Source organism: Lupinus angustifolius, chromosome LG15 (genome assembly GCF_001865875.1).
Source record: "Lupinus angustifolius cultivar Tanjil chromosome LG15, LupAngTanjil_v1.0, whole genome shotgun sequence".
In the NCBI taxonomy this organism is placed as follows: Eukaryota; Viridiplantae; Streptophyta; class Magnoliopsida; order Fabales; family Fabaceae; genus Lupinus; species Lupinus angustifolius.
Window position 1 is genome coordinate 15,257,494 of NC_032023.1, and position 15,867 is coordinate 15,273,360.

General features: G+C 33.9%; 1 protein-coding gene across 2 annotated transcripts; it reads left to right on the plus strand.

The window, feature by feature from the left end:
• On the plus strand, nt 1,001-5,820 carry LOC109328460. Of its 2 annotated transcripts, none has more exons than XM_019561930.1 (8): nt 1,001-1,199; nt 1,582-2,852; nt 2,944-3,034; nt 3,145-3,302; nt 3,397-3,448; nt 3,712-3,791; nt 3,903-3,996; nt 4,261-5,820. In XM_019561930.1, the coding sequence occupies exons 2-8, from the start codon at nt 1,698-1,700 to the stop codon at nt 4,791-4,793; spliced, it is 2,163 nt and encodes a 720-aa protein (XP_019417475.1). In that variant the 5' UTR covers nt 1,001-1,199; nt 1,582-1,697; the 3' UTR covers nt 4,794-5,820. The 2 variants fall into 2 exon arrangements, with proteins under 2 accessions (XP_019417475.1, XP_019417476.1); XM_019561931.1 differs by lacking the exon at nt 1,001-1,199 and adding an exon at nt 1,492-1,503.

The following is a 15,867-nucleotide window of genomic DNA, read 5'->3' on the forward strand; positions in this document are numbered from 1 at the left end:
AATATGAACTTATTATATACTTAATTAAACAATTTAAAATATATTTTCTTCACCCACCATATGATAAAATGATGTAGAGAATTACAAATTTTGTGGGATGAAAAATAATTTCTCCCCTCCAAAGTCGAAACATAGAATTGGAGAGGCGGAAGCGGAGAAACACGACACACAATGACACAATACAACACCTCCATCCTATGTGTGCAATGCCGGTAGAGACTGCGATAAAGATTTGTGTGAAGATATATGTATGTGGAGACAACTAATAAAATATTACTAATATATTAAGAATTTAATTTTAATTAAAATTTAATCATAAATGATAGCATCAAAAAATATAAATATATTTGTATCTAAATTTGACGTGACATATATGTTTTTATGCAAGTTTATCTATCATCCATTGCACCCGTAGCCATAAATATTTTCCCTTATTATATTAATATTATTTTAAGTTTTCTTGGAAGAGGATATGATGTTCCTAGACATTTCGTGAACAAACCATATTGTAATAAAATAGATAAAATTTTAAATATGTAATTTGTTTTTAATTGATGTAACATATTATGATTAATTTATGATATATTTTGGAATATATTTGAGGACAACATATCCTTATTTAATTTTCTTATCCTTCCTCTATGCTGAAAATAAGAGCAAAATGGTAAAGGTATGGTAAACTAAATTCATTAACTTTTTAAAGGAATTAAACATTTATTAGTTCTTAATGTATTAATACTTTTTAACACATTCCTAAACTAAATTCATTAACTTTTAAAGAATTAAACATTTACTAGTTGTTAATGTATTAATACTTTCTTTAACACTAGTGTTAAGAAAATAATTAACCCTTTGACTTTATTTCTTTTTCACTTCTTTCTCGGAGCATGAGCACACAAGTCACTTAATTTGATTAATTAGAAAAATATTAATCACCAAACCTTTTATTTAAATATATATTCCTCAACAATCATGGCACTTGTTGCGAGGTGCTCCCCTTCTTCCTTCATACCTATCTCTCTCTATATATTAACTTGGCCTATTCCCGGTTTCGCTTATAAGTCATAAGTGATTATACATTTTTACCTGATTTTGCTTGTAAGTGATTATTCTTCACAAGCCACAACACTCAACTATTTCAAACCCATACCACCGCTTCGATCTAGCACCAAAATCTTCTTGTGACCATCACCACACATGTAAACCCCATTTACTCATTCATTTCCCTTCTCCCAAAAAAATGTTTTTTATTTTATTTTTTTCTTCTTAACACAATTGCTCTCTCTCAATTTCCCCTTCTATTCTGAAAAATCTAAACCTTTTTATGTGCTTTCCACCCTTTTTTAATTTTGAGTTTGTTTTGATTTTCTGTTTTTTTTTGTTTCATTTTTTTAATTTATTTGCCAATTCCTATTCCGTTGAAAGACGAGGTTCAATGGTATGGATTGGGATCCATGTTGAATCTCTCGATTTCTGTTATCTTTTTAATATATTACCATCCATGTTATTGTGTGGTTTAGTTACACGTTCTATATTTACTGATATTGGTTTCTGTGTTTTTTGTTTTGTTATTATATGTAGTTTATGATCTCGGTGGATTTTTCGTCTGGGGATAAAAATTTGGATTTTCACATATACCCAGTTCTTAAAATGTTGTTTATTTGAGAGGGGGTTTCATGGGTTGAACTTCAAGAATCATGGGTAGCTTCAGTGGAGACGAGGAATGTCCGTTTTTCGATGCTGTTGAGGATGTTGTATCAATTGCTGATACAAAATTGGACAATGACAGTGTTTTTACTCCTAGAGAAGGGAAGTCCAACGGTTTTGATTATGAATTTTGGATTCAGAGCCCGAGGAGTGTGAAAGAACGTAGGAGTAGGTTTATGAAGAGGATCGGGTTGAGTGTAGAAGGGAAGGGAGTTAGAGATTCAGTGGATTTGTGTGGTGGTGGTGGTGTTGATGTGGAAGAGGTGAATGATAGATTGAACGATAGTAGCAGTGCTGTGGATAGGAGTTGTGGTTTTGAGGAGGAGTTTTGTTCGAGCCGGTCATCATTGTCTTGTTGGTCTACAATGAATTCTTCAGAGGAGTTTGGTTTGGTGAAGAATTTGCCATGTAATGTGGATCAGGAGGGGCAGGATAGGAAGATGTGTGATTGTAGTAGATATGTGGATTCGGGGGATTCGGATCGGTTGGTGGTTGCTGAAGAGCCAGAGGTTTCTGAGAACACCTTCCAACGTCTGTCAAGTAGGGGATTTGAGGAAACGGATGCTGATGTGAATGCTTTATCAAAGAGGATGAACAGGTCTAGAAGGGGTTGGTTTCGAAGATTACGGTCTATAATGTGTATAATGGATACACAAGGTGAATCTGAAAATCAGGGACAAGGAGATAGTTGTAGATTCTTAGGGTGTAAGCTTCAGAAAGTTAAGGTTCGTCAATGTAAGAAGCAAATGAAGGAACTTTCAGCTCTTTACATGAAGCAAGACATTCAAGCCCACGAAGGTTCAATTTTGGCCATGAAATTCAGCCCTGACGGACAGTATCTTGCCAGTGCTGGTGAAGATGGGGTTGTGCGCGTGTGGCAAGTGGTTGTGGAGGATCGGTGTAATGAAATTGACATTCCAGAAATCGATCCATCCTGCATTTACTTCACAGTGAATAATCTCTCTGAATTGACACCACTGTTTATGGAAAAGGAAAAAAATAGCAAAGTGGAGGGCCTGAAAAAAACATCAGATTCAGCTTGCATTATTTTCCCTCCTAAGATCTTCCGGTTGTTGGAGAAACCATTGCATGAGTTCCATGGTCATAAAGGTGAAGTTTTGGATCTCTCTTGGTCAAAGAATAATGTGAGTGAATTGTGAATGTCATTAATTCAGTTATTTATTGAACTAAGCATGTTTGGGGAAATTGATTTGGTTTTGATCTTTTTTAATGCAGTATCTCCTGTCATCTTCGGTTGACAAAACTGTCCGTCTATGGCACGTGAAACATGAAAATTGCCTGAAAGTTTTCTCGCACAGCAATTATGGTGCGCCTTGCTTTTTTTCTGTTCCGACTTTCAAACTTGTGCCATTATCCAAATTTTTTTATCAGTTCAAATTGATTCACAATTTTTCTGTTATTTGTTAATTTGTGTAGTGACATGCATACAATTCAACCCATTGGATGATAATTATTTCATTAGCGGATGTATAGATGGAAAAGTGCGCATCTGGGCAATACCTGATTGTCATGTTGTTGATTGGGTTGATATTAGAGACATAGTGACTGCAGTGTGTTTTCGGCCTGATGGGCAGGTAATACCGTTTTTTACCAATTTCATTATATAGAAACAAAGACTATTTATGAATCATTTCAGATGAATGATAATTGGCCTACTTTATTATACAGGGAGGAATTATTGGCTCCATGGCGGGCAACTGTCGATATTTTAATGTAGCAGGTGTCATCAATATATATCTCCTAATTTTGCTCTAGTTAAACCATTTACGTGTCTTTTGGTAGATTTGATCATAATTGCATGTGATTTGGATTTCAAATTGTTATTTTCTTATGGATTTCTCAAGATTCTGTACGCCTCGAAATGGTCATCAAGTTATCATTAGGATGTGTTTCTGTCATTAGATCTATTCCAACCACTTTGAGACTTGAGCTTGGGCCTTAATGCTGATGGTTTTCTTTTTATTTATTTTTTGCTGGAACCAGAGAATCACTTGAAGTTAGATTCCCAACTATGCTTGCTTGGTAAAAAGAAACTTCCTGGCAGGGGGGTAACTAGCTTTCAGGTATTTTCACCCTCTTTTGCTTCTTGTGCCAAGTTATTCTGTTTTGGTCTTTTTCCTGTGTATTTGTTAACCTCTCTCTATGTGATCAACTGATTATATTTTTTATTTCAGTTCCTTCCACAGGATTCTAATAAAGTTATGGTTACTTCTTCTGGTTCACAAGTCAGAATCCTTGATGGGCTTAATGTGACTGGCAAATACAAAAGTACGTTCCTTTGTCTGATTCCTACATTTATGAAGAATTTTCCTCTCTTCCCAACAGATCTGTACAACTGTACATTCTTCTAGTATTTGATAGGTTATCATCTTATTCAATTTTTTCTAGCATTTTTGTTGGTAAACATAAATGCTGGCATCATAGGTTGAAGTTCTACGAGGCTTGGCTATTATTCTTATTGTTGATTCAATAACCTCATGAATTTATTTCATCATACGTTCTGTTCCTAAGGTTCTCTATTTTTTCTTTTAGGCCTTAGTGCTGCGAGTGCAATGTCGGCATCTTTTACTTCCGATGGGAAACATATATTATCAGCCTGTGAGGACTCTAATGTATATCTATGGAATGTTAGCCAGGACGAGTCTAGTCCCACAAAAGCTAAGAAGATTACATCCTGTGAACGGTTTTTCTCAAATGCATCTGTTGCAGTGCCGTGGCAAGGTTTGAAATCTCAAGATATTGAAAGTGTACATCAATTAGATGCCTTGGATAAAAGATCAACTCCTCAAGGTATGCAATTCAATCCACCTGCTTCCTTCTCTCTGGACCAAAAGTTTTTCTTGGAGTCTTTGCCCAAGGGATCTGCGACTTGGCCTGAAGAGAAGCTTCCCGTTTCAAGCCCCAAGGCTAAAACATGTGCAATGCGTAAATCTGAATACAAGTTCTTGAAATCTTCTTGCAAGAGTACTTCCTGTTCACATGCGTGGGGTATGGTGATTGTGAGTGCAGGATGGGATGGACGTATAAAATCATTCCACAATCACGGGTTACCCATACCCGTTTGAGAACATGTGGCTTTCCTTGGTTGGAGAATAGAATCAAGATTCATTGCTTTTCTTGGGCACATTGTTGTTGGAAAATCACATGCTGCTAATGTTCTTTGAGGGTTGAGAGCGATGTTGACTTCGACAGCATCAGTAACAAAGCAGCTTTGAGGTCAAACCTTAAGCAGGAATTACGATTGAGACGAGTGAGGAACTTTGGCTTTCATGTGGTCCCCCTTTAGATTTCAGGGGATTAATGTTACCTAATGGTCCATGACAGGTGGTGGCATTACTGTGGTTCTAATGTAATCCTAATGGAAATGAGGTAATGGCCAAGTTTTAGCTTGTGTGGGAACCCAGTCTAAATTGCCTTTTGCTACAACAAGAATCTGCTGGCCCCTAAAAGAGATGCAAAGTCATGTGATATCAACTTGGATAGGGCCTATGAGATATTATTTTGATATGCTGTGGGACCTTACCAAACCTTCATGTTTGCTAAAGTTGAAAGAGTGAAATTCGGAAGCCGGTGGCTGAAGTTTGCTTTGATCAAAATTCTGAGGGTGGTGTTGATTTGATGATCATTATTGGCAGAGCTAACTAATTCAAACTTTGTCTGCCAATCTTTCTCTCCATCTCAAGGTGGGGCCTTGAATGCTGGAACATGTGAATGTGGTGAAGAGCTTCATCAATAGGTGTTTTTTTTATCTGCCTTTTTCTCCAATGATATTTGCAGTACATGCAACCAAACAGATTTTCTTCTGTTTAGTCATTAGTGGCTTGAAACTTTTGCTGACTACCACAGCCTCTTGCAACTGCTGCAGTGCTTACAAATATCATTGCTAACAAATATTCTGTATTGGTCTCAATTTTAGGCTGACATCACTTTTTGATTAGTTGAGTTCCTAGGATATTATCCTTTGTAATTTAATAGTATTTTCATTTTGGTGCTGCTAGATATAAGATATGTAAATTTGTAATTTGCTTTATGTAACTAAAATTTTGTTACCATGATTCTGGTTTATAGAAAATGAAACTCTTTGTATGATCATTGATCACTCCTTTTCTCTTGGTCATGAAGTAATCAAAGAAGAACATTGTTCTCTCTGTATATATATGAAGACCATGTGGAAGGTTTATTATGTGACATACTTTTGTAAAGAAGATAAAGGGACTTGAGAATAATAATACAAAGAATCTAGCAAATTAGATTTTAAAATGATTGATGGGTATTTTATGTGCTTTGTCATGTTCACAAATTAATAGGCCTGTATCATTTTGTTTGTATAAACTAATTTGTGGTCTATACTGCTTCAATTATGTGATATTTTCTGTGTGGTTATTATACTGTCATAGCAAAGCTTATTAACTTAACATGGCGTTTCAATTCCTGTGTTGAGGTAATGAGTGATCACACTTGGTTAAAGCAGTAGAAAAGATGTAATGACAATAACTTTTTAGCAATCAAGTAGAGTGATGCAAATCATATGTCCAAAGAATTACATCTTTGCATCACATGCCTTATTTATGTTTGTGGTTATAATCCATATTGCAAGAAAGTTATTTGATCACATGCCTTATTTTTCTTTGTGAGTTTTTGGAGGGGAAACAAGGAAAATAGAGGGCTTCAAAGTCATCTCATAAGTGCATTTTATTGCGTCGAAACATTTTCTTTCTCTTCCTTTCTCTTAAAAACTCAACAAATCAGAAACATTATATCTTGTGGCTGCATGATCTATCCCAAATCTTTTTCACTTTGTGCACACTTATATCCATGATGAATAATTTTTTTTGATATTATTGAAAATAAAAAATAATTATAAAAAATTATCCTATTAATAATAATATGGTGTATTTGTAATGTTATTTGTGATACTCCACAGCTTAAAAAATTTGGGTTCATGACCAGGGACACATGAACTAGTGCACAAAATTTTATTTATGATTTATAAATTAAATACAATATGATAAAGATAAATCATTTTTAGCATGATGATGTATTATTGTGTGCCATGTACTTACTTAAAAATAGAGTCCTTCATTTCTGCACTGCGGTTTGCAGTATAAAAATTAAAAAATATAATAATTTGAAACATGGTGCGTGTAGTGCTCACATGGTGATTGAGTGTAGTTGTAAGTACAAGATAAATTATTAGTAGATTTTATTCTCTACCTACTAAATCCAATGTATGTCTAGTTCGAATAACATCTGTTTTTTACACCTGGAATGGTGAATTTTCTTCAATCCAAATAGTTTAAATTTCTTATTGGTGCATATTTCTAAATCAATTACAGTTAGTTAATATTTAACTAGCAAGTTTAGTGAAATAAAGTTACCCATGTTAATAATGCTCTTATTTTAAGTCATAAAACCTCCAGTTCATGCGTATTGTATAATAAAGTTCATCATAATATAAAATGGCATTTTGCAAAAGGGAATAAAATAAATGATATAGAGAGAGAAGCACACAAACAACCGAATTATAACATTATCATATCAATTTATTTTTTGTTCTTAACGAAAAACTTAATATATATGATGAGTGTGTATTTGGAAGAATATTTATGATCTGTATTGGATTAATAATTCAAATAAAATTTTCAATCAATGATAGTATTTGTATTAATCTCCAATAAAAAGTATCTTGTGTAATTTGGACACTCTGTATGGTCCATATATAATTGTGCTGAATAATATTTAAAAAGGAACACGCTTGCCTAAAACAGTAATAAACCATATTAATAGAATCAACAAAAGTTGATCAATGAATCTCTAAGGAGGAATTATAAACCATGATCAGACAAACAAAATCAAAAGCACATGGTAGCAAACATTATGAAAAGGAATCAAGGACACAACTAGGAAAAAGAATATGAATGATTAGTTGAGTTTTTTCATGTAATCTTTACTCAACCTCCTCTTAGAGTCTTAGGCTTTGATATTGGAAAATCTATGATTATTCTTTTCAAGCTCTTTATGTGTTATAATTTTGCCTTTTGAGATTAGGCCAACTATGCTAGTTCACAGTGTTACCCTCCTAAGACCATTGGTACAAAGAATCAAAAGCTAAAAGCTGGGTAAATAATCAGGAAAGGACAAAAAACATAACTTTGGATTAACTTAGCAGAGAGATATGTTTTGGCAAAAATATACAAACAACCGACAAAGAAACATGTAACTATTTTATGCGCTCTCTCGTGTGGTACATCATGATTATAGTTAGCTAATTGATTAATCACTTTAACAAATGCTTTTGGATTTACTGTGTATTTTATTAAATATAATTCTTTTGATCTCCATAAAGTTCTGAATAGACAAGAGAAAAGTGATTCTAAAGGGTCAAATAAAAATATGTAAGCTATTTTTCTCAAACACTCGTGAATATGTATAATAATACATGCTTACTTAATCTCCACAGAGAATACGTAGAATCTCTCCATCTATAGAAGACAGTAAATATAGCTATCAACTACTTTGGTGAGAGTATATATGCTGACCCACAAAGTGTGTCACTTTATGTATCAGTACTTGTGGTTGGTTGAAAAAATATATTTAAATCAAAATTTTAATAATTAATTATTTTTCTAACCAATCACAAGCAGTGACACAGAGTAATACACTGTTTTGGGACAGCAGATATCCATCCTACCTTGGTGAATGGTTTTCTTTCCTTTCTTAATTATGGTTATGTTAGTGTAATAAAAGTGACCGTTATGCAATACTTGTCGTAAACAATAAAGTAAAAGACATATAGAATAGATAGAAGAAAATAAGACAAAATAATTTGTTAACGGGTCAGCCTATTGTGTCCGTTGGGATTTGTTGAAAGAATGAAGTTTTGAAGTGGTTTTTAATGCATATTAGTGTGACCATTTGTAATGACTTTTGGGGTTTGTGAAATGAAAAAACTCATTAGTTTCACATTGCTTGGAGGAAGGAAGTTGAAATGCTTTATAAGTCTTAAATTGCAACCTTAGGGTGTGTCCCAAGGGGTACAATGAGTTTTGTGAGTGAGTGATGACTCATACAAACAAAACTCCTCCACACATGCGAGCACCACCTCCACCGTCCGGCTGGCTCGGGCTTGGGCCGAACTTCTTTATAAACATTTACTTCACAGTATGACTACCTGTGTCAATTTTTTTCTACAATACTCACTACCAGTGTCAGTTCTCGAAGTTCTCATTTTAGCAGCCTGTACCAATTCTCAAGTGCCACAGAAAGAAAGCGGGAGAAGATTGTCGAAAATGCATTGGTAGAATATAAGGGAGGAGAAGGAGAAGTTGAGAGGTAAACGCCTTCAACTTGGTGCAAATTATAATTAGGGAATAAGGCCTCTATTTATAGCCTGAGGCCTCCAACGACTCTCTAACGACTCTTTCACCAACAATTCTATTACCAACAGTTCTATTACCAACGGCTCTATCATAATGGCTGAGATCTCCTCCAAACCCAAAAGGCCATAATAAATAAATAAATATTTTATTAAAAAGAATGTTAGGCCACAACTTAAAGCTTATAAAGCCTTTCAACTTCCCTCCTCCAAGCAAAGTGAGACTAGTGATTTTTTTCATTTCACTTCAAAACATCATACTTTCCACAAATTCCAACAATCCCTCACTTGAAATTAAAAAAATGATTTCCGGGAATTTATGTTGTCTCAATAAGATTGTGCATAAACAAATGTATCATGTGACTTGAACATTTGCATAGTGAATAAGATCCACATTTTACAAGAGTGACTCGTAGTCTTGAACTCTATCTCTGGCATCAAACCACACAAAACCTTTTCAAATGTGTATTATGTAAAGCTCGTGCGTTAAAGGTCATGCACGTTTATCCCAGTATAGTGAACGCTCTAGAAATTTATGCCCCAAAATTTCGTAGGAAGTGGCCCTTACTTCCACATTTACATTGGTGAGTCTATCAAGAGTACTCCTATAACCTAGGTACTCCACTCCAATTAGAGTATAGATCTCATTAAGAGTTTAATTCATCCTTACACATGCTGCAGGAATCATGCTTCTCATAATTTTATAGCATGTTCATGCTCATATCACTTTACGACTTGTTATTACCCATTGAACCTATTTCTTGGGATATCTAGTCAGTTAGGTCGGGTTACCATCATGAGTGATCCTTGTTCTAAGGGCAATAGTCCTATACTATAAGAAGTATTATGGACTTTCTCTCTAGCTAGACCTTTCGTCAAAGGATCTGCTAAGTTATTCTTAGTGCGTACATGATTCACTCTAACATCTCATGTAGAGATTAACTCTCTAATAGAGATATGTTTATGACAAATTTATCGTTTTTTACTGTTATAAAAACGGTTCTCAATTTTTGAAATAATCGTGGTACTATCACAATGGGTCAACACAGCTGGAATTAGTTTTTCTCATAGGGGAATATATGCAAGCAAGCTTCTAAGCTAACTTGCTTCTTCACTAGTTGTTTCTAGTGCTATCATCTCAGCTTTCATAGTGGATTGAGCCAAAATAGTCTATTTCTTTGACTTCCAAGAAACAGTCCCACCAACTATGCTAAATATATAGCCACTAGTTGCTTTAGAATCATCTGAAAGAATATTCCAATTAACATCGTTGTCCTTCTAGGACAACTGGAAATCTTTGGTAATGTAATCCAATGTTCATTGTTTTCTTAAGGTATCTCATTACCCTTTCTATAGCATGTCAATGTTCCATACTAGGTCTATTGGTCAACCTGCCTAATAATCCCTCAACATAGGCAATGTCGAATCTAGTGCAATCAATGACATACCGAAGGCTACCAATGATGCTAGCATACTCAGCTTGCCTTACACCTTCACCAATATTCTTAAATAGCTTTGAACTTGGATCATATGGTGTGCTAGCAGATTTACAGTCAAAGTATTTATATTTCTTTAAGTTCTTTTCTATATAATGAGATTGATCCAAAGAAATTTCTATACCAAGGTTACACTTGCCTCTCCAAGGTCTTTCATATCAAAGTTGTTACACAACAATGATTTCACATTATTCACAACATGAATGTTGGAACCAAATATGAGTAGGTCTTCTACATAGAGACATATGATAGTGCAAATGCCATTTTATGATTTTTAATAAATGCATTTGTCACTTTCATTCACCTTAAACTCATTCGAGATCATTAAGTCGTTAAACTTCTCATATCATTGCTTAGGTGCTTGCTTTAGACCATACAACGTCTTATCTAACTTGCAAACCTTATTTTCTTGCCCATGTATTACAAAACCTTCAGGTTGTTCCATATAAATTTCTTCTTCCAAATCACCATTTAAGAAAGCAATCTTAACATCCATTTAATGTACTAATAAATTATGTATAGCAGCGAGCGAAATTAGTACTCTAATGAATGTTATTCTAGTAAGAGGTGAAAAGGTGTCAAATAAATCTACTTTCTCCCTTTGCCTGAAACCCTTAGTTACAAGGCGAGCCTTGTTGTGAAGAAGATATTTGCTCGTGACCTTGACACTGTTTTTATGAAGACACCAACATCACCAAAAAGAAGAAAAGAAAGAATACTTATTAAGACAAAGCTTCAAGATAAATTAGTCTAAGTCTAAGTATGTACTTCTATCATATACTCTCGAATATACAATAGTAGTAATGCTCAAACTATTTTTTAATAAAATTGAAAACACTTCAAGTATAAACAAAATAATTTTCAAAAATAGTGCGTAACATGTTACTGTATCTAAGTAACAGGTTACATAAGTGAGAAAATCAGTTACCCAACAAAAAATGTGCAGGGTAATCGATTACTGTATATGAGTAACAGACTACACAGTTTTAGCAAAGTTGAGTTATCTATTACTCAAGGTTGTAATCAATTACCCTAATTAAATTTTAAATGTCCAATTAGACAGAGAGTTTGGGTAATCGATTACTCAAGGCTATAATCGATTACTGAGAACTATTGCATCAGTTTTCAGATTTCAAAATGAATGGTTTTCATCCTAAACGAAATGGTTTCATTCCAATCATTTCCTATCCTTTCAAATAGGTGTTATGGCTGGTTGGAAAGCCTATTTAAAGGCATTAAAATTTAGAATCAAATCATAACTCTTATACAATCTTTTCACAAACTTTCGAACATAATTCTGAAAATTCTCTGAAATATTTTCTGCACTTTTTGCAACTTGTTCTTAAACTTTCAAATTGAAATTTCCGAGTTGCTTGAAGTAAAGTGTTTCAAAGTTTTATAAACTTAAGAGAGCATTATTACTTAGTATACAAAGAGTTATCGGATTGTAAGTGATATTACATTCCAAACTTGTAAAGGCAATTCTACCATTATTGTAAATTCATCATTGACATTGCAAAACTCTTTCTTTCACAAGCGTGTGATAAGAAATGAGATAAAGTCACTTGGAAAGGGTGTTTTCCAAGAGTAACATAAGTATTAGTGAGTGAGTAAGGTACATAGAGGTCTCGGGGTGAGATATTGTAATTACAACTCATAATATTTAGTGAAGAAATCTCTTATGCTGCAAGAGTATTGGATGTAGCCTTCGGTGGACAATAATGTTAACCAATATAAAATCTCGGTGTCCTCTCTTCTCCTTTCTCTCTTGATTTTTACTTAATAATTTTCTGCATAATTTTTTCCGCTGCACTTAACTCTTGATTTTGCAGAAAAAGTGGCCATACTTTTAAGTCAACTAATTCACCCCCATCTCTTAATTACAATCTTAGTCTTACAATTTGTATGAGTGCTATTTTTGAGTAAGTTATTCTCAAATCTGATCATATATCAAAGATGACCTCAAGATCATTCCTAGGAGAAAGTTCCAACATCAACCGCCCTCCAAGCTTTATTGGAGAGTGCTATAACTTTTGGAAAATCAGAATGAGAATCTTCAAAAAATCTCAAGACTTGGATATATGAAATGCAATTGAAGAAGGACCATATGAACCATTCACCGTAGTCAACAACGTAAGGGAAGTAAAGCCCAAATCTTCATGGAATGTTGAAGATAAAAAGAAGGTGCAATATGATCTCAAAGCAAAGAACATCCTCACTTTAGCACTTGGCATTGACGAGTTCTTTAGAGTATCAAACTAAACATCTGCCAAAGAAATGTAGGATACTCTAAAGACTACACATGAATGAACTGAGGAGGTAAAAAGGTCGATACTCAACACTCTTTCCCAAGAATATGAATTGTTTCGTATGAAGCCTGGAGAGAAAATTCTGGATCTTCAAAAGAGGTTTACTCACCTCACAAATCACCTTATTGCACTTGGTAAGGTACTATCAAATAATGACTTGAACTTGAAGGTTTTAAGATCACTCACCAAAACGTGGCAACCAAATGTAACAACCATTTCTGAAAAGAAAAGTTTATCAAAAATGTCATTGGCTGCTTTGTTTAGTAAATTGTCGGAACATGAATTAGAACTCAACCAACTTGACCAACATGAAGAGCAAGAAAAGAAAAAGAAGAATATCTCTCTCAAGGTGAAATTAGACAAATATGAATCATTAGAAGATGAATCTGAGAATGAAGAAATGGAAGACATGTGTCTTCTTGTAAAGAAGTTCAGCAAGTTCCTTAAAAGGAACAAGGGTGCTAAAACTGGACAAATGAGGAAATTCACCAAGAACAATGACGCCTCCACTTCAAACTAAAACTTCACATGCTTTGAATGTGACAAGCCTGGTCATATGAAGATGGATTGTCCAAACCTGATAAAGAATTCTTTCAAAAGGAAGAATGAAATGAAGACTGGACGAAGAACCTATATTGCTTGGGAAGACAATGATACCAGTTCCACCCCTGAACAAGAAAATGAAGAACAAGCACATCTTTCTTTAATAGCATCTCATCATTCTAATAATGAAGAGATAAACAACACTAAAATATATTCTTATGAATTACAAACTGCATTTAATAACTTGAATGATGAGTATGTTAAACTCACAAAAATGTTTCTAAAACAAAAAAAATGAGTTAGATGTATTTAGAAACAAACCCTCATCATCTTCATGTCAATACTGCATTACTCTTGAAAACAAAGTTTCAACATTAAGTCTTGAACTTAATAAGCTGAATAAGAATAGTAAAATTCTGGAAAAGATCATTAATGATCAAACACACTCAACAGACCGAAGAGGTCTTGGCTATTCAAAAAGCCATGTTTCTAAGAAATAAAGTGTCTCAACAAAGATAAACTTTCAGAAACAAAGTATCCATAAATTTGAACATAGTAATGATAAATCTAGCATACATAACCATCAACCCACATGTACATATTTTAAATACCATGGGCATACACCAAATACTTGCATGATTAGAAAATATGGTGTATCCCTAGGTCATTATAGATGGGTTGATAAAGGTACTAACCATGTAGGATCCAAATAATATTGGGTACCTAATAAAACTTAACATGTTTTGCAGGATAATTTGAGAGCCGCCTGCAACTTATGGTGCTTGGACAACGACTGCTCAAAACACATGACGAGCGATAGAAATAAGTTCTCTATCTTTACTCCAAGGGACAAAGGCTATGTCACATATGGAATATATATATATATATATATATATATATATATGATTGTTATAGACTCCTCTTTACTAATAACATGTTTAGTTGCTAAGGATAATCATGATGCATGACTTTGGCATAGGAGAATTGTTCATATTCATATGGAACATTTGAATAAACTTATAAAGAAAGATTTAGTTGTTGGTTTACCCAAATAAGGAAAAATACTTGGAGTTGGTAGAATTGGTAAGCCACCCTCAACAACTATAAAAGGTGTATTGTATTTGAAGGACTCAAGCACAACCTACTAAGCATAAGTCAATTATGTGACAAAGGCTTTAATGTGGCATTCTACACTGATAAGGGTGGTAACTACTATGCTCTTGTTATAGTAGACAATTTTTCGAGATATACCTTGACTCTATTCTTAGTTCATAAGAATGAGGCATTCAAAGCCTTTAGCATTTATGCTAAAAGAGTTCAAAATGAAAAATCACTAAAAATATTTGATATAAGAAGTGATCATGGGAGAGCATTTCAAAACTCTTTGTTTGAACAATTTTGAGATAATCTTGACATCAATCACAATTTTTATGCTCCTAGAACACTACAACAAAATGGTGTTGTAGAGAGAAAGAATCGGTCTTTAGAAGAACTGGCTCGTATAATATTGAATAAAACTAACCTCACAAAATATTTTTGGTATGACGCAGTAAGTATTGCATGTTATGTTTCAAACCGAGTTCTTATAAGAACAATTCTTAAGAAAACCCCCTATGAACTCTTTAAAGGTAGAAAACCAAACATTTCCCATTTGCATGTATTTGGTTGTAAATGCTTTGTTTTAAATAATGGTAAAGATAACTTAGGCAAGTTTGATGCAAAAGTTGATGAAGGTATCTTCCTAGGCTACTCTCTTACGAGTAAAGCTTATAGAATTTTTAATAAAAGAACTCTAGCCATGGAAGAATTAGTTCATGTATCTTTTGATGAAACCAATATTGTGATAAAGGATGGGTTAACTCTTGATGAAGAGGACTTGCCAAGTTCCCCTTCTAATGAAAAGTCTATTATTGATTCTACAACTAAATCTGAGCATTTGAAAATGGATGATAATCTATCCTCTCAAGAAGAGCATATTCACTCTGATTTACCAAAAGAATGGAGAACACATCGAGATCATCCTATTGACAACATCATAGTGATATTAGAAAGGGTATTACTACCCGTTTAATGATAGAAGATGTGTGTCTTAACATGGCATTTGTCTCTCAAATAGAACCCTCCAAGATTGATGATGCAATCGAGGATGAACATTAGATTCTTGCAATGCAAGAAGAATTAAACCACTTTGAGATAAATGAAGTTTGAGAACTTGTTCCTAGACCTAAAAATAGGCACGTTATATGAACTCGTTGGGTATTTCGTAATAAATCTGATGAAAATGGTATTATTGTTAGAAATAAAGCTAGACTGGTAGTCCAAGGATACAATCAGGAAGAAGGTCTAGACTTTGATGAAACATTCGCTCCGGCTCTAGACTTGAAGCTATTAGGCAATTACTTGCATATGCATGTTC

What these genes read in the sequence shown, in the direction of transcription:
- LOC109328460 (XM_019561930.1), top strand. Translation starts at nt 1,698, where the DNA reads ATGGGTAGCTTCAGTGGAGACGAGGAATGTCCGTTTTTCGATGCTGTT. An exon ending in TTTCTCGCACAGCAATTATG is followed by an intron (nt 3,035 to 3,144) that starts GTGCGCCTTGCT and finishes TAATTTGTGTAG; the next exon opens with TGACATGCATACAATTCAAC. An exon ending in GTTTTCGGCCTGATGGGCAG is followed by an intron (nt 3,303 to 3,396) that starts GTAATACCGTTT and finishes TTTATTATACAG; the next exon opens with GGAGGAATTATTGGCTCCAT.